Source organism: Perissodus microlepis, chromosome 3, assembly GCF_051167445.1.
Source record: "Perissodus microlepis isolate ML-2025 ecotype Zambia chromosome 3, ASM5116744v1, whole genome shotgun sequence".
Taxonomy (NCBI): Eukaryota; Metazoa; Chordata; class Actinopteri; order Cichliformes; family Cichlidae; genus Perissodus; species Perissodus microlepis.
In genome coordinates, this window is record NC_140463.1 from 21,519,506 (window position 1) to 21,538,616 (window position 19,111).

The 19,111-nt window shown below is 39.5% G+C and overlaps 1 protein-coding gene across 1 annotated transcript; it reads left to right on the plus strand.

Annotated features, from left to right (window-relative positions):
* The first annotated feature begins 8,162 nt into the window (after positions 1 to 8,162).
* Positions 8,163 to 18,995, plus strand: LOC146390493 (uncharacterized). Its single transcript, XM_084923569.1, has 11 exons — positions 8,163 to 10,074; positions 10,164 to 10,336; positions 10,456 to 10,596; positions 10,957 to 11,095; positions 12,783 to 12,963; positions 13,468 to 13,609; positions 14,110 to 14,253; positions 15,535 to 15,587; positions 15,670 to 15,702; positions 17,118 to 17,194; positions 18,324 to 18,995. Exons 1-11 carry the CDS (start codon positions 9,961 to 9,963, stop codon positions 18,432 to 18,434), a joined length of 1,308 nt encoding a protein of 435 aa, XP_084779695.1. The 5' UTR covers positions 8,163 to 9,960; the 3' UTR covers positions 18,435 to 18,995.
* The last annotated feature ends 116 nt before the right edge of the window (positions 18,996 to 19,111 follow it).

Genomic DNA, 19,111 nt, shown 5'->3' on the forward strand with positions numbered 1-19,111 from the left:
TTCCTTGGTTTTACTGGCGTTGATCTGGAGGTAGTTCAGCTGGCACCAGTCCACAAAGTCTTGGGTCAGTCCTCTGTACTCCTTGTCGTCCCCATCAGTGATGAGGCCGACTATTGCAGAGTCATCAGAGAACTTCTGCAGGAAGCACTGGGTGGAATTGTGGGAGAAGTCTGCAGTGTAGATGGTGAAGAGGAACGGAGCCAGAACCGTTCCCTGTGGGGCCCCCGTACTGCAGACGACCCTGTCCGACACACAGCCCTGAGTCCTCACATACTGTGGTCGGTCGGTGAGGTAGTCCAAAATCCAGGTAGTGAGGTGATGGTCCACTCCAGAGTTCTCCAGCTTGTCCTTCAGAACCGAGGGAAGAATAGTGTTGAAGGCACTGGAGAAATCAAAGAACGTGATTCTCACAGTGCTTCCAGCGGTCTCCAGGTGAGCGAGGGAACGATGTAGGAGATGAATGACGGCATCATCCGCTCCAATGCCAGGCTCAGATAATAAGCTCAGATAAGTATAATATGTTTGTCTGTCTGTCTGTCTGAAGGACACAGAGGGAGTTTGGTTGTGTTCCAACCTAAGCTACCATAAATGTTTTTACATACTCCCCAAAACTTTGACTAGACTAGACTAAAACTTTGTTTGATTGCGTTGCTAAAATAATTTTTTAAATAGCTCAAACAAAGAAAGTCCTTCTGTTCCCCAATGGCTACACCCTAAAAAATGCTGGGTTAAAATAACCCAATTTGTAACCCTGTGCTGGGTCAAATATGGACTGAGCCAACGCTGGGTTGTTTCAACTTAACAGGGTTGGGTTATTGGTTTGACCCAGCACACTAGGTTAGGAAAACTATCCAAAAAATTGGGTTATATTGACCAGTGTTTACAGTTGAGGTTAATAAAAAATTGGATCGAAACTCAGAACCCATCTCATACTTTCTTTGTTCTATATACAGTGATTTCTAAACAGTTTGTCAAACAGAGCAACCTCACCCTCATTTCAGATAATAATTGTAATAGATGATATCAAGCATTTTAAGTAAAAATAACTTTCTTCATCACAAGATAGCTGGTGTTATCTGTCAAAAGACCTTTAATGAGTAGGTAAAGTTCTAGAATAAACAGAATAAACAAATAAATTGCACTGCAATTGCATATCAAAAATAACTCCATGATTTTCAAACTCTTAGAATTCACTTTTTACTTACCACATTTTATTTCATAGTAGTGGAGAAGTCCAGTGATGTCTGATCTTGTCACAGTCTAGTTGAAAATGGCAGTTTGTGAAGAATAATGTGGCTTCTTCTGAGGCTTATCTTCAATCCAAACAATCGGGTAAAAGTTTGACCCAATATTTGATCAAAGCTGCCCAACCTATGACCCAACTGAATTAGTCAAGCTGTGGAGTGAATTGAAGAACCCGGCACATTACCAACCCAACTTCTGAGTGATGACTTTTGAACCAATATTTGGTCACAATAACCCAACTTACAGTGGCTTGCAAAAGTATTCGGCCCCCTTGAACTTTTCCACATTTTGTCACATTACAGCCACAAACATGAATCAATTTTATTGGAATTCTACGTGAAAGACCAATACAAAGTGGTGTACACGTGAGAAGTGGAACCAAAATCATACATGATTCCAAATATCTTTTACAAATAAATAACTGAAAAGTGGGGTGTGCGTAATTATTCAGCCCCCTTTGGTCTGAGTGCAGTCAGTTGCCCATAGACATTGCCTGATGAGTGCTAATGACTAAATAGAGTGCACCTGTGTGTAATCTAATGCCAGTACAAATACAGCTGCTCTGTGACGGCCTCAGAGGTTGTCTAAGAGAATATTGGGAGCAACAACACCATGAAGTCCAAAGAACACACCAGACAGGTCGGGGATAAAGTTATTGAGAAATTTAAAGCAGGCTTAGGCTACAAAAAGATTTCTCAAGCCTTGAACATCCCATGGAGCACTGTTCAAGCGATCATTCAGAAATGGAAGAAGTATGGCACAACTGTAAACCTACCAAGACAAGGCTGTCCACCTACACTCACAGGCCGAACAAGGAGAGCGCTGATCAGAAATGCAGCCAAGAGGCCCATGGTGACTCTGGATGAGCTGCAGAGATCTACAGCTCAGGTGGGGGAATCTGTCCATAGGACAACTATTAGTCGTGCACTGCACAAAGTTGGCCTTTATGGAAGAGTTTGCTCTTGACGAAGGCGGTCACATTTTTCTCCTCTCCTTCTCCTCCTCTCCCTGCTTAGCCTCTTGTGTCCTTGTCTAGTCTCGTGTTTTTTGTATTACTTTTCCTGGAGCACTCTCTCACAGTCTGTTCTCTAAAACCTAAAAGAGGAATTATGGATTTGATCAACTGGTCCCTGAATGCAATTGACACCCTCTTCTCAACGAGAAGTCTGGGATTGGGTGAGCCGATGTACTTTCCCTGCCGAATACACAATGGACGGGTGGCAGAACTGGAAGATCGTGTGCCTGGCGGGACTGTCGATCGAAGACGCTGAAGAGATCTACCTATTCGGATCCATGATAACAGGGTTCTTGCTGATCGGAGCTGGCTTGGCCCTAGCTTATCGAAGAATTAAGAAAGCAGAACCGGCTGTTCAAACCCCCACAAGGCTGCCTGCTGGGATTGAAACGATGGGATGAGGCGTGAGTTCTCAAAATGGGCTTGTAAGAGCCATTTTTGGGTTAATACCTTATGTGGTCGCTAGAGGTCACCCTTTTCTGTTTTGGTATGGCTTGTTCATGTAAAGGTATTTAAGGTAGATGCACGTAATCGGCGTCAGGTGTGTCATTAATTGTAAGAAGGCAAACAGTTTGTGACCGCTGCGCTGTTATGTTAAGATGATATGGGAATAAAGACAAAAAAGGACAAGATAAGTACTGCTGGAGTTATTGGACTGTTTAACTAATTCATACATACCCGTGACATCGCGTCACCCCCGTTAACGACCACCTCAGTGGCTTCAAGCGTAGGCTTAGCCTCTACAGGGCTCATTGAGTGCAGCACGGATAAGATCTTGGAGAAGCTTACGGCTGCCATGAATACTCAGAATAACACCTCTGAGCGCAAATTGGATCACATCTGGAGAAGCTCACTGCGGTCGTGAGTTCTCAGAATCGGCTCTTTGAGCACAAGAATGACAACATCATGGAGCGTAAGGTTGATAACATCATGGAGAAGCTCACGGCTCTCCAACGGGAGAATGAGAGACCAGTGTGGACTGTTAGAACAGCTTTGAAATTCTCATGAGTTGTTCGCACTAAAGTAAAAACCACCATCATAATGCGGCTATCCCTTCGGTGCCAGCTGTGGTCTCAAGGCTGGAGCCGAACAAAAACACCCCGATAACGACTGTGTTTAGACTGTTCCTCCCATTCTATGCAAGGCCACCTGGGTTGGCTGGAAGACTGTTTACTTAGCCTGGCAGGGCGAAGGACACTGTCTCAGCTGAACTCTGGACACACACACACACACACACACACACACACACACACACACACACAGACATATATACACATGCTGACGTACACTCATCCCCCCCCTCCCCCTCCAAACGCCTTCGGCGCTTATTCCCTTCCGATGCTGACGGTGGATCAAGGAGACCAGCGCATAGGCTGCAGGCCCGGATGTACTGTCTACATTGGCTGTCTCTCACCCTTTACCCATCCCTGTTGCTTGTCATGTGTTTCTTTGGTGTATTAAGAGTTTTTTCATGTGCTATGTGCAGAGGTGTTTTTTTTTCTGTTCTCAAACTGATCTCCCTATTGGAGCTCAGTCTGGGGGGAGTTATTTTTTCTCCTTATCTTTCCTCATGTGGTGCATTTTCCATTGTTATACCTCTCTGACCTGTCTTCCCCATGTGATGTTTTTGTGTAATGTATGTATGGTCGGAGGGTAAGATGGCGCCGCCATTGCGTTCAATAGGTCGGCAGCCTTAACATGAAATTTCCCCTTGTGGGACTAATAAAGGTATCTTATCTTAAGAAAGCCATTGTTAACAGAAAACCATAAGAAGTCCCGTTTGCAGTTTGCCACAAGCCATGTGGGGGACACAGCAAACATGTGGAAGAAGGTGCTCTGGTCAGATGAGACCAAAATGGAACTTTTTGGCCAAAATGCAAAACGCTATGTGTTTTGGAAAGCTAACACTGCACGTCACTCTGTCAAATATGGTGATGGCAGCATCATGCTCTGGGGGTGCTTCTCTTTTTCTCTTTGGCTCTTGGCGAAGCCGGTCACACTTTTCTCCTCTCCCTTCCCTTATCTTCCCTGCTTAGCTTCTTGTGTCCTTGTCTAGTCTCGTCTATTTTTACCCTTTCCCTGGAGCACTCTCTCACAGTCTGTTCTGTAAAAACTAAAAGAGGAATTATGGATTTGATCAACTGGTCCCTGAATGCAATTGACACTCTCTTCTCAACGAGAAGCCTGGGATTGGGTGAGCCTGAGTGTCCTGGAGGTACTTTCCCTGCCGGATACACGATGGATGGGTGGCATAACTGGAGGGTCGTGTGCCTGGCGGGACTGTCGAGTGAAGAGATTAAAGATATCTACCTGTTCGGAACCATGATAACAGGGTTCTTGCTGATCGGAGCTGGCTTGGCTCTGGCTTATTGAAGATTAAGAAAGCGTAATCGTCTGTTCAAACCCCCACGAGGCTGCCCGCCGTGATTGAAACGATGGGACGAGTCACAAGTTCTCAAAATGGGCTCATTGAGCGCAGCACGGAGAAGATCTTGGAGATGCCTGAGGCTACCGTGAACACTCAGAATAAGACCCCTGAGCAAAAATTGGACTACATCTTGGGGAAAGCTCACAGCGGTCACGAGTTCTCAGAATTTGCTCTTTGAGTGCAAGAATGACAACATCATGGAGAAGCTCACGGTTCTCCAACGGGAGATTGAGTGACCAGTGTCGGACTGCTAGAACAGCTTTGAAATTCTCATGAGTTGTTCGCACTAAAGTAAAAACCACCATCATTTCATGCGGATAGCACTTTGGCGCCAGCTGTGGTCTCAAGGCTGGAGCCAAACAAAAACACCCTGATAACAGACTGTGTTTAGACTGTTCTTCTTATCCTACTCAAGGCCACCTGGGTTGGCTGGAGGACTGTTTACTTAGCCTGGCAGGGCGAAGGACACTGTCTCAGCTGAACTCTGGACACACGCACACAATCATACACTGATACACACTCATACCCCCTCCCTTTCCAAACGCCTTCGATGCTTGTTCCCTCCCGGTGCAGATGGTCAACTGGACCAGCGCAGCCATGCTGCAGGACTGGATGCGCTGTCCACACCGGCTCTCTCTTACCCTTACCCGCCCCTGTTGCTTGTCTTGTGTTTCTATGGTGTATTGACAGCCATGTGCTTTTACACATGGCTGTCAATGGCATGGGGTGGTTTTTTTTCTGTTCTCAAACTGTTCTCCCGTTAGGAGCTCAGTCTGAGTGGAGTTTTTTTTTCTCCTCCTCTCACCTCATGTTATGTATTTCGTTGTTTTTTCCTATCAGCCTACCTCTCTGACATGTCTTCCCAATGTGATGTTTGTATAACGGTCAGAAGGTTCCTTTGTAAGTGTGCATGCGCCATTAGCGTGCTGCCTGCTGTAACCCATAATTTTCTTCGGGATTAATAAAGTATTCTCATTCTGATTCAGCAGGGACAGGGAAGCTGGTCAGAGTTGATGGGAAGATGGATGGAGCCAAGTGCAATCTGTCATGGTCCTGGGTCATTGACCCAGCGTTTTGTGTTTCATTTTGGTTTCATCTTGTGTTTGGTGTTTATTCTGAATTTGTATTAGTTCTTTGGGTTTGGTTGTCGTGTTTATTATCCCTACCTGTGTCTTCCCTCTGTGCTCCGTTCGGGTCCCTGCGTTTGGTGTTGTTAAACAGTCTGTGTGTTTCCGGTTTTACTTTGTAGGTCTGCTTCTCGTTATGTCCATTAGTGTCAGCTGTGTCCACCCCTGTGTGTCATCTCCTCATTACCTGGTGTGTATTTATAGTGTATGTTGGCCAGTGCTCCTCGTCGCGTCGTCTGTGTTCATCAATCTATGTTTCTCAGTGAATCCTCCGTGTAACTCCGTCTTTATCTGTGTCTCTCCGCGTCTCTCTGCCCAGCATTTCATCAGCTGCCATCTCTATACATCTCCCACTGTTCTTATGTTTTCAGGCTTGTTTGTTAGTTTTTCCCAGTTTAGGTTTATGTTCAGTTCTGCCCTCACCTTTGTTATTTTCACTGTAAAGAAATCGCCACTCGCATCTCCACTGCCATCTACATCTTGGATCCTCATTCACTCCACCACACGACTGCGACCCCAGCCGTGACACAATCTTGGAAGAAAACCTCTTGGAGTCTGCAAAAGACTTGAGACTGGGGCGGAGGTTCACCTTCCAGCAGGACAACAACCCTAAACATAAAGCCAGGGCAACAATGCCATGGTTTAAAACAAAACATATCCATGTGTTAGAATGACCCAGTCAAAGTCCAGATCTAAATCCAATCGAGAATCTGTGGCAAGATCTGAAAACTGATGTTCACAAACGCTGTCCATCTAATCTGACTGAGCTGGAGCTGTTTTGCAAAGAAGAATGGTCAAGGATTTCAGTCTCTAGATGTGCAAAGCTGGTAGAGACATACCCTAAAATGACTGGCAGCTGTAATTGCAGCAAAAGGTGGTTCTACAAAGTATTGACTCAGGGGCAATGTTCCCTCTAATTTTTTCATGTGTCTGAGCGAACACACAAATTCCCTGAGCGGTCCCTTGGACCACTGTGAGCAACAGCAGCCGTGTACACTGTGGTAACGCCAGCATCGAATCCATCCATGTTACATAGTTTATTAAAATAATCAAATTACAGCATTTACATTTATGTTAGACTACTTTTAATTAACTGCTTTTTCCCACTTACAATGAAAATTTAAAAAAAATCTTGTTCATGACCTGTGTAGTATGTTAGCTCTGTTGGAAGCAAAAATAACTTGAACTCCAATTTTGAAAACACAACTTTTTTTTTTCTATAAAGCTCTGACTTGTATTATGAGCATGAGTCTGTGGTCTGGGAGCGAGTCCTGTAACTCTCTGTCTGCAAAATACAGTATATAATGACCAATGTTGGGCAATTAATTATATAGTTACTTCTTCAAAAAGTAACTGAGTTATGAAAACAACAAAGTTTTTTGCAGCTGTTTACCTCAAAATGCAGCCAAGGCGTTTTTTAAATAAACATTTCAAACTATTTACAGAACAATCAGCTGTTCTGCATCAAATTTGATGCCCAACAAATTATTTGTGCCACTCCAAAAAATCATTTCTGTCCACTATGAGATAAAGGAGAACAACAGCCTGATACCTGCAGGCCTGACAACAGGAGATGTATCACTCCTGTAACACCTGTAACATTCAGCAGTCGCCTCATTGTTCTGACACACACAACAAAACTATTGACTACACTACACACTAACTACACAAGATTTGCGCTAAACGTTGCAAATCTCTCACATATCAAAACACCGCCGTCAGTCCTAAATCTTCCCCCTTCCTAAGCAACTCTAAATGCCATGTTGCCATATCATTTTTTGATTGGTCGACATGGTACATTTTTCCACCAATAGGAAAGGCTGGGTTTTTTTGGTTTTGTTTTTGCTCACAGGCTCAGAGTGCTTTCGAGCGCTTTCCTTATAAAACACAGTTTTTACCGTTTCTTCCCGCAGTAAATATAAACAACGATAGTATTCAGGAAGAAAACCAAACATTGCGTATATATTTTTTTATCATAACTCTGGTTTTACGTGGCCTATCAACACAATTTAAAAACTGGTATAAAGTCCACACTTTTTCCGTCAATTGTTCCGTCTGTCCTGCTCACATCTCCAATGGTTGTACACGTTGTCATTAACGTGGCTTCACTCCTCATCAGCTTTTGCGAGCTAAAACACTGGTGTCGGGACATACGGACTGTCATAGCCTGTCAACGACGTTGATTAGCTGCGTATATACGAATGTGAATCGCATTATTGGCTGCACTATGGGATAAGGCAGCATCGTTTCTGTGCGCAGAGACCGTGCCAGCAGTGCTCAATTGCGCACGTGCGCAGCTTAGAGGGAACATTGCTCAGGGGGCTGAATAATTACGCACTCCCCACTTTTCAGTTATTTATTTGTAAAAAATGTTTGGAATCATGTATGATTTTCGTTCCACTTCTCACGTGTACACCACTTTGTATTGGTCTTTCACGTGGAATTCCAATAAAATTGATTCATGTTTGTGGCTGTAATGTGACAAAATGTGGAAAAGTTCAAGGGGGCCGAATACTTTTGAAAGCCACTCGATGTAATAGAAATTTCCATACATAAAATGAACAGCGTCTTTTTTTCATGATTATAAAATAGATTTCTTGTAACTACTTTTTCCTTGTCTTGTGTCATATCATAACTGCGTGACATGTTTATTAAATATCTTTGGGCTAAAAAACAAAACAAAAGAAAACTAGGGCAAACAAAACAAAGTCATGTATATAGAGACAATCATAGAGTAGCGATGACAGATGGACTGCATGTATTGTCTAAGTTGGGTGTGTGCACGTGTGACGTCAAATGTACATATGCGGGAAGAACAAAAGGGGCTTTTGGTTTTCAGACGAAAATATTTAATCATATGAGGTTAAAGTTCTTCTGTTCTTTGTCTAAATGCTGTGGGTATGAAATTCCTTTGGTAGTTCACATGGTGCAACAGCAGCCATCACACAAACCCCAATGAAAGGGAATAGATTGAATTTATGCTTCCCGTATTGTGCTTAAGCAAACTTTTATTACTTTTGGTGGGCTTCAGGTATGCTACGTGTACAATTTAAATTTAAATGCAACTTTTTTACCATTCATTACACAGACAGTCTGAGTTTTCATTATCGTCTGGATTCTCAATTTTTTTATTTGTTTCATGGTTGTCAAGCAATCAAGACTATCCCTTGAACATCGGGTGTTCTGGAAATAAGTAAAAAGCAGTTAATTTGGGAAAACAAAGCAATTTCTTAAGAAGTAAAATAATTTTGCTGAGCTGTTTTAATAAAGTAGAGAAAAAGTGGATTTCTGCATCACCAATGGTGACGTAAATAAGACAAAAAGCAGCTCAAAAGCAGTAATGCTGAATATAAAGGAGAGAAAAAATAGTTGTTAAAAGCAACCATTTTCACATGGGGGACAGAAACTTCAGTTTCATGACTTATAAATTTTAAATTTACATACAAAACATTGGCACGGCTCCCATGTCTCCAAGTAAATGGACTTTGGTTAGAGACCTGAAATACTGTCGTGGTGAACACAAAAAACTTACATGTTTTGAGTTTCCCTCTATGTGTGTGCACATACTGTAGTTTTTAATACTGAGAGCAGTGTGTCAGGATTTATAAGATGAATCATTATCAATTTCAAACTCAAACTCAAATATCTTATTTTAATGCTTTTACATTACAATATAAAACAACTTGAGGTGACTTGTTGTTTACAACTTATTGTAAATCAGGGCCCATATAAATAAAACTTTATTGAACTGATTTGTTTATCAAAGTTTTTGTAATTACAAAAGGAAAACGTTTTCCTCTCGTTGGGCATTCTGAAGTAAAAGGTCATTACTGACAAACATTGCTCTTGCATAAGATGGAGGGGACATTTCAAGTAGGGCATACTGTAATAACCAGAAAACTCACACTGACACCTCTAACCAACCACTGCTGAAAGAGTTTACAAAAATAAAATATAAAATAAAATAAAAATAAAAAACGGAGACCAAAGATAATGTCTGAAGTTCCTGGCAACTGGATTAGCCCTGCCTTCACAGTACATTACTGTCAGACAGACAACCATGAAACTTTTCTCGTACTACAAAATGCCCCAGCCTACTTTTGCCTAATGACTTTCTTTTGTGCAGAGACTTTATCACATTCATCATGTCGCTCTCTGCACTGGTGCTGCTGCTGCTGCTCGTCTGTGTCCAGGCTAATTTTTATGGTATAGTGGTGAACTACTACCCAAGTGGCAATAATTCAACAGGATCTTCCACTGTAAGTACACTTTCTTAAAAAAACAAGTAAATTTACTTTGTGAATTTTAAAATTATTTAGGTAAACATGTCTTCACTGTAAATCTGCAGGGCATTCTTTATTACAAGTTGGGCTACAGCTTCTGCTTGTACAGTGTGCCCTACTACATCAACGGTCAGCCACTTGTGCTACAAAAGGTCGATGAGCCGATAAGTGGAGAGTGGTGCCAAACTGAAGGAGTCATCTCTCAGTATTTTTCCAGCAACTCTATGTTTTCAATTCCGTGAGTGCACCCATACATAATTACATATGCATAAATATAGTCTTTATTGTTGATTTGTCACTGAGGGGGAATGAAATTTAATACCACAACTTATGAGAAGTCATTCATTTCTATTGCAGGGCCTCTGGCATAGACTGGATCTTTGGCATCAAAAATGGCATCGTATCATTTAAAATTCAGGCTCTGGTGGAACTGAGGATCCGCTCTGACATTGGCAAAGCCAACACATCACCACCGACCACTATCATACCAGCTATCAGGTCAGCCCTGTTTGTGGCTCCATTTCTTTTTTAGTAATTATACAAACATACATACATTCATACAATTTTATGTGTCACTTCTGGTAAATTCATTGCCTTTCAGACACGGAAAGTTTCTGTGTAGAGATGGATAAGGATAGAGAAGTCTTAAAGTGAAAAATTAACCTTTGGTCCTCCTTCATTAATGCAATTTTGAAGCTCTTGAACCATAAAACCTGAACAGTGTCCAGGCTGTGGGTGTACTGAGTAGTTTTCAAACATGAACATATAAAAATGGTGTCAGATATTTCACAGAAATGAATGAATGAATTTGATTATTTTATATTTTTTAAATTTATTTTAATTTTAACTTTCTTTCAGAGTTCCATCAAACTGTCCAAGAAATTTGAGCCTGTTGATGTTTGATCCTGATGGAGACATAGTGAAATGCAGAAATGGAGATGCATCACTCTCAGAGTGTAGTCCCTGCACACCACCGTCTGTTCTCAGCCTTTCACCAGTAAGTAACAGCTATTACTCTTTTTGTCACACGGGACATGTTGGCATAAATATGAATCCTCGTGTACCAATCTATACTAAATCTGATTGTAATGAATTTTTTAACTATTTTGTAATAAGGTCGCTGCCATCAGGTCTAATATTTCTCCATCATCCTCTCAGTATCACATTTGCACTTTGCTTACTTCTGATGCCTGGTCCTCTTTTGCTCCTGTTACCTTAGAGGACATTAGTGCTCTGCTTGGTCATATGAAACTGACTTTAAACCACACTGACGCACTTCCTCCATCAGTTTTTTTAGTGTGTTTGACTCTATTGGCACCTGTATTCAGGAAATAATTAATTCTTCTCTTTATACCTGCTCAGTTCCCAACTTTTTTTAAGCAAGCTATTGTTAAACCAATATTAAAGTTTAGATCCATCTCTTCCAGACAGTTACAGGCCAATATCATATTATTTGTGTCAAAGAAAAATCAGTTGCAGAACAACTTAACAACCTTTTGGAGAAAACAATGTTCTAGACATTTTTCCAGTCTGGTTTCTGCAAATTGTACTCCACTGAAACGCTTCTTACTTGAAGTGTCTAGTGACATTTTGATGGCAGCAGACACTGGAGAGTACACCGTTCTGGTTATATTGGATCTAACCTCTGCTTTTGATACTGTTGATCACAGTGTCATGATAAATAGGCTTAAGGATTTGTTCGGGATTACTGGTGTTGTTTTAAAATGCTTTATGCCGTATCTATCTGAGCGATCTTTTACTGTCTTTATGAATCAAGTGTTGTCCGAAACATCAGCTTTGCCTTCTGTGGTACCTCAAGGATCTGTTTTAGGTCCGATCCTCTTTTTGCTTTATATATTCCCTCTAGGCAAAATTATCAGATGTTACAATAATATTTCTTATCATCTCTATGCAGATGACATTCAGTTATACACTTCTTTCAAAGCTTCTGAGTTTTATAAATTGGCTTGTTTAAATAATTGTCTGTCAGTAATCAAACAATGGTTAAACAACAATTTCCTCCAGTTAAATACAGATAAAATAGAAACTTTGATTGTTGCTCCTGATCTTATGAGTTCAGAAATTAAGCAGGATATCAGTTTTTTAGGCTCTTCCATTCAATCAAGTTTCGGGCAAGTCTTGGACACCCAAATCAAGAGACTTGGGTCTCATATTTGGTTGTTCAATGTCTCTTGAGAAAAACTTCAAACAAACTAATTTGAAACTGTTTTTATCATCTAAGAAACATTTCTAAACTCAGCCTACTGGTGTTAAAGGCAGAACTTGAGATGATTATTCATGCTTTTATTTCTTCTTGATTGGATTATTGTAATGGTCCTTTTACTTGTTTCAACAAATCAGCTTTGGTTCGCCTTTAGGCTATACAGAATGCTGCGGCAAGACTTTTAATTGGCACAAACAAGAGGTCACACATTATTCAATTTTTTGCTTCTCTTCTTTGGCTACCAGTAAATGTAAAAAAATTAGTTTTAACTTTGTGAAAAGTTCTAAATGATTAATTTTTACTTACTTACTTGCAATGATGCTTGATCATAGCATCATTTCATATCATATCTAGCAACGTTGGTCTAAAAAACAAATCAAAACCCCTGCTTTTTGTTAATTTAGATAAGTGTAAACTCTATGTGAGGTGTCTTCATTGCCCAATTTTTGTCTTCTTGCAGTCCTCTTGTACTCTGTCATTCAGCCCCACGAACAGCAGTGATGAAGGTCCGTATGCGGTACAGCTGATGACAGAGGACTTTCCCAGACAGAACATAACGTTGACTCAAACCAACGGGACACAAACAATAATAACAACCAACGACGCTATCAGCAAAATGCCAGTTCAGTTTGTCGTGAGAGGTACAAATAATTTCTCCTGGCTCCTGCTTAATGGCCCTGTTATATTGGCCTTTTTTTCTTTTCACCCTGAAGCTAATGTTACTTTATCCTTACTGCAGAAAATCCAGAATTTTTTAAGATTTAAACAGTTTGTCTTTATGGCTGCTTATGAACTTGGAAAAAGCTTTCTCTTGGCTACCTGTAGATGAGAAAAACAATCCTGGTGGACCAGTTAGAGCAGGGGTAGGGAACGGTAGTCCTCGAGAGCTGGTGTCCTGCAGGTTTTAGATCTCACCCTGGGTCACCACACCTGATTGATTAGTTCATTACCAGGCCTCTGGAGAACTTCAACACATGTTGAGGAGCTAATTTAGCCATCTAAATCAGCTATGCTGGATCAAGGACACATCTAAAACCTGCAGGACACCGGCACTTGAGGCCTGGAGTTCCCTACCCCTGAGTTAGAGTTTCTATCCTTAAAAAATGTCTTTATTATTGTCATCACTGCTTTGTGTGTTGTTTCAGTGGATCCTGCAGTGCCATCGTGCACAGAGGGACTCTTTCTACCCATGTTCCTGCCTCCAACCCCAGCCCACAGAACCCAGCTCTACACCTACGTCAATCAGACTCTGGCTATCAGCATCAAGGCACAGACACTTAACTCCACGTAAGTAGATCTCTAAATATATAATTAAAAGACTTTATTTGTTAAATTACCAATGATTAACACATCCTGCAGCACTGACTGTTTCTAAAACAGTCTAAAACAGTCTAAAACCTATTTTTCCTTTAATCAGATCATGAATCTTATCTTCTGAGTTGTGTAACTTTAACACTTCTAACTGCGCTGCTACAGACAGGTTTGACAAGCCAGCAACCCAACCGGTTTTATACTGACGTTAGGATGTACTAGCACTAGGTTAAGCTAAGAGAATTAAAGAGAAACAAGAATAAAATAAATAGCTTTTTAGCCAAAATTGCTTGATTTTTACAGTAAATAAAATCTAAAATAATTATTTCAAAAATTATATAAAAGTCTGATATCCGGTCAAAATTTCACTCTAATAGTTGAAGCATTTACAGCATGTCACAGGTAAACACTTTGTTCTTATTGTAGATCATGAACTTTTTAAAAACTCACTTCTTTCTTGTTTTTTTTTTTTAAAGGATCTCTGAGCTGCTGTTCAGCGCGCCGCACACAGTATCAGAAAGTCAAACAGGCCCAGGACAGTTCACACTGACGTGGACGCCATCTAACTCAGTAGCTGGACAAAGCCACCCCATTTGTTTTGTTGTCCAAGCTGTTTTAGGGTCAGTATCCTGTTTCATGAATACGATCCTACACAAAAGTATATTGAAACTTTCATTAAAACAAAGTGAAATGGAGCACATGTAATTTGCACATACATTTGAGTGTACTTCTGTTCCAATGAAACTATTTAACTTTGAGGACTGACTGGCTTAGTTCATTGCCTGCACTTTTTAATTTTGCTTTTATATTCACTCATAAAATGCATCCAACCTTCATTCCTCTAAATCTTTCAGACGCAGGCATTTTAATTATAGTATCAAAACAACTGGAAGGCAGACTTAGAAAAGAAACCAAAATTCATTGAAGACAGTAGACATGGGTGTGTCAAATACCTTTGAGGAATTACTCCATAACAATAGAGACATACCTGAATGGGTGTGACAAGATCAACTTGATAGTTGAAAGAAGAGCAGAAACAGATAAAAACAGCAATGTTTTATAAAACAAGAACTGCCTCAGTAAGTAAAACAATGAGAAGAAAGAGAAAGAAGAGCAACACAGTGAGTCCAAACACAGTATACGGTCCAGCTGCAAACAAAGCTTTTTACTGTATTTGTGATAAGAACAGGAAGACTGGCCAAATCAGTTTCCACATTTAAACCTGTAAATACTAAATGCAACATAGATTAATGTGCCAACTTATAACTATAACTAACTGCAACTAACTATAATTTAATGCTAAAAACCTAAGTTTTTTCAATCTGTCCAAACTAATAAGATACCAAGTCCACAGCAACATACAAGTCTCTCCTTGTAAAGGCATACACATGTTATCTTTCCTTTCATAGCTGATTCATTATTTGGTGCACACTATTTTGTTAGTGTCTGATAAGAAAAATACTTAAAGCTTTTGTCCTTTTGAGTATAAAATCATGACTGTTAAGTGTTGAAGGGTACTGAGCCCACATTTTACCTGCTGAAATCCTGCCTCACTGGAAGAACATTTCTAACAAAGATAGTAACGTTTAATGGTTTGGAGACTTGATGTTGGGACTGCATTAAATAATTGTGCAACAAATAAGTTTGATTTTATTTTTTATACTTGCAGATTTACATGTAAACTTACTGATGCTATTTTTTTTTTAAAGCTATTCATAAGACACTGCTTTTTCATGTTCTTTGACTTCAATCCAAATCCATCAAACTGTACCAAACTGAATAACATTTTTATTTAGATATGTAACTGCAAGATAAACTCTCTAAACATTAAAAAATGTATATTAAAAATAATGTAAAATGCATTTTGATAAAGAATCTCTTGTACTGATTTATTTTCACAGAGCAGCCAAGTACCACTCTGAGCTTCGATGTGTCATTGCGACCGTTAGAAAAGGTGAGCAGTGTTTTAACGTCCAATACCAACAGCTACACAACTGATACAGTTCATGAGTAACCTCTGTTTCAACTTTTTACAGCATTGCCAACTACATCACCCAATACACCAGCGTGTGAGTATGAAGGCCTGGACTAAATCAAAGTTAGCCTGACTTATCAGATTTAGAGAATAAATAGAAAATAGTAGAAGAACAGAAACTAGTACTTGCATTAAAAATGAATCAAACCAAAAAGCCAGAACTTTTTTTCCCTTCATTCCAGTGGAATAATTGCTCTTTGCATAGAGCTCAGCTTTGGTAAACACTGGGTCAAATTCAAACCACTCACTGACTGCAGAAAACTGGAGAGTCCAAAATGAATTGTGCTGGATCATCTTAATTTCATTTTCATCTTTATCACAAAACCTCCACTAGAGGGTGGAGTGGTATGTTAAAATCTAGGGCTGACAAGCTTAGTTAACAGTGTTGGTCAAGTTACCTGAAAATAGTAGTTAGTCACTAATTACTGATTACTTCTCCAAGAAAGTAATCCCATACTTTACTGATTACTTATTTTCAAAAGTAAGTTACTTTATTAATTAGTTGCTTTTAAAAAACATGATACACAACCTGAAAATGTAATAAAGCAATAGACATTTCAGCCCAATTCTATTTTTTCTGCATATAGAAAATCTGTTTTGTCTGTTTTTAAAACTTGTTTTATTACTTTTTTTTTTTTTTTTTTTAACTTTACACACATTGCATCAAGCAAAAATTAAGGAAGAAATTTGTTTAACATTTAAACCTATTTCCTGCATATTCCAGCATATAAAATAAAATATTTTTTTGTGTTTACACTCTTTCAAATAGATGCAAGTAAAACACAAAGCAAAAAATAAATAAAATCAAAGGTTCAGCGGCACTAAGTCCTGTCGCTCTTAAATCACCTTTTTAACAGGAGTGGAGCAGGTGGAGATTTGCCCAGTGCCACAGCGGTCATGTCAATAGGGGGATCCGGGGGTTTCTCTGTGAATTCTACATTCCAGTGGTTGCTCAGATTTGAAGTTTAATTTTTTGCTTTAAAAGAAGCTTTTCTTCCCATGCGGGCTAATGTTTTTGTCACTTTTCACAGAATCAAACTCAAAGTAATGTCAGTATATCCAAGCTTTAAACGCTGCATGGTCGTACTCTCTCCCGCACTCCATATTAACTATTGTTGACCTACACGCGTCTGTTGCTGACATGGACGTCACACGCTTGTGCATCATTGTCATTAGACACTCTCACAAACAAAATCACGGTTTAGTAACGCAGTAATGCAGTGTGTTTAAACAAGTAAACAGTGAATGTAACAGTAATTTAATTGCTTTTTTGAAATAGTAATCACTTACTTTACTCATTACCTGAAAATAATGTAATCAGATTACAGTAAAGCGTTATTTTTAACGCACTGGCGACCATCTCTGTTAATTAACAAACTACATAAAAAAAAAACCAACCCAAACGTTCTTGTTGGTTTAGAGACTAACATGTTGTCTTTGTGTTTCTAGATGTTGCAGCTCTGAAAATGAAGTTGTCTTCTACAGTGGACTTCTCTCAAATCAATAGGGATGTCTTCTTAAATCAGGTTAGAATTTTTCTTATCCAGAGTTAAACTGACCCCTGTCCATACTGACCTCCTGCAACACTAACGTTTTGGACATGTGGTGTATACTTGTATACAGCGAATAACAAATGTATTAGAACACATGTCATGAAAACCAGAAAACAAAAGTATCTTAAAAGTCTGCAAAAGAAAACGTGCTTAAAATTCATATTGCTATTCATTAAGAAAATAACAATTTGGATTCACATTTTCAACTAAGTAAAGTAAAAGTAAAATTTTATTTATATAGCACCTTTCAAGATAAAATCACAAAGTGCTTTACAAAGGCAGAAAACAGACATTAAAATCTAAAACAAAACAAAATCAACCAAAAGCGAGTTTAAAGAGAAAGGTTTTTAACTGCTTTTTAAAAGACATGACTGAGTCCACAGATCTCAAACTCAAAGGGAGTGAGTTCCAGAGTCTGGGAGCCACTGATACAAACGCTCTGTCACCTTTTGTTTTTAACCTTGTATGCGGGACAACCAGCAACCCCTGGTCACAAGACCTCAGGGACCTGCTGGGGTGATAAGAAAGAAGAAGATCACTTAAGTAAGTTGGAGCTACACCGTGCAGGGCCCTATAAGTCATGATTATGATCTTAAATTGGACCCTGAACTTGACAGGGAGCCAATGCAGCTGAATCAGCAGGGGAGTGGCATGGGAGTATTTGTGATGCTTTGTCAGAAGCCTAGCGGCAGCATTCTGAACACCCTGCAGTCGTTCCAGGGAGGCATTGCTTAAGCAAGTAAACAAGGAATTACAATAGTCTAAGCGAGATGAAACAAAAGCATGCATAATCATTTCCAATTCGGAACGTGACACAATGGGACTCAGCTTAGCGATATCATTCACGAATTTCAGCTGGCGCACTGGACTTCTCTGAGAAATCTCTGAGCATAATTATGCTGTGTGGCAAGAAATGTATTTTGAGTCATTTAAAAGTCTGCACTCATGACTCACGTTATGACATATTTCAACAAATATACATTTTCCTCAACATAAAAATATTAAAACTGTTTTGCAGATGACATCTCAGATCCACTTTCCAAAGAAAAACCACACTTGAGAGAGCGGCGATGTTTTCTCACTGCTCCTTCTTTCTCCTCAGATTAAACAGAAACTGCAGTCATACGGACTGCCAGATGACATCAGTCTGCGCCTCATAAGCAGTGTGCCACAGATTGGCGTAACTGCAGCGTCCTCTAATTCTACAACATGAACCTGAAGTCCTGCATCTGCATGCTCTATCTTCAGTCTTTCTGTACCAATTGGAAACATCTGTGTGGAAAGATAATACAAAATCTTGCTTATCACACATAATTTTGCATTCAACCTGTCTGTCATAAAAATTGGTGATAAAACATTATTTGAAGTAGTGTTAAATTTTTAAAGGAATCATTCAAGATTTGTAATGTGTGTAATATAGTTCTAGATAATTCTATTTCTTATACTCTCAGTGTATATATACATGCTTTTTTGGCGTCAGAAAGCGGTTCTTCCACATCTTAGCAATCAGTAGTTAGAAAAAAAATCCAACAAACAAAACAGTACGATTTTTGAAAACAATTTTTTTTTCTACAAAATAAGTCAAACATTTTTCTTGTTCTCTAATACGTACAGTGGCTTTCAAACGTATTTGGCCCTCTTGAACTTTTCCACATTTTGTCACATTACAGCCACAAACATGAATCAATTTTATTGGAATTCCACGTGAAAGACCAATACAAAGTGGTGTACACGTGAGAAGTGGAACCAAAATCATGCATAATTCTGAACATTTTTTTTTACAAATAAATAACTGAAAAGTGGGGTGTGCGCATATATATATATATATATATATATACATATATATATATATACATTTATATATATATGTGTGTATATATATGTATATGC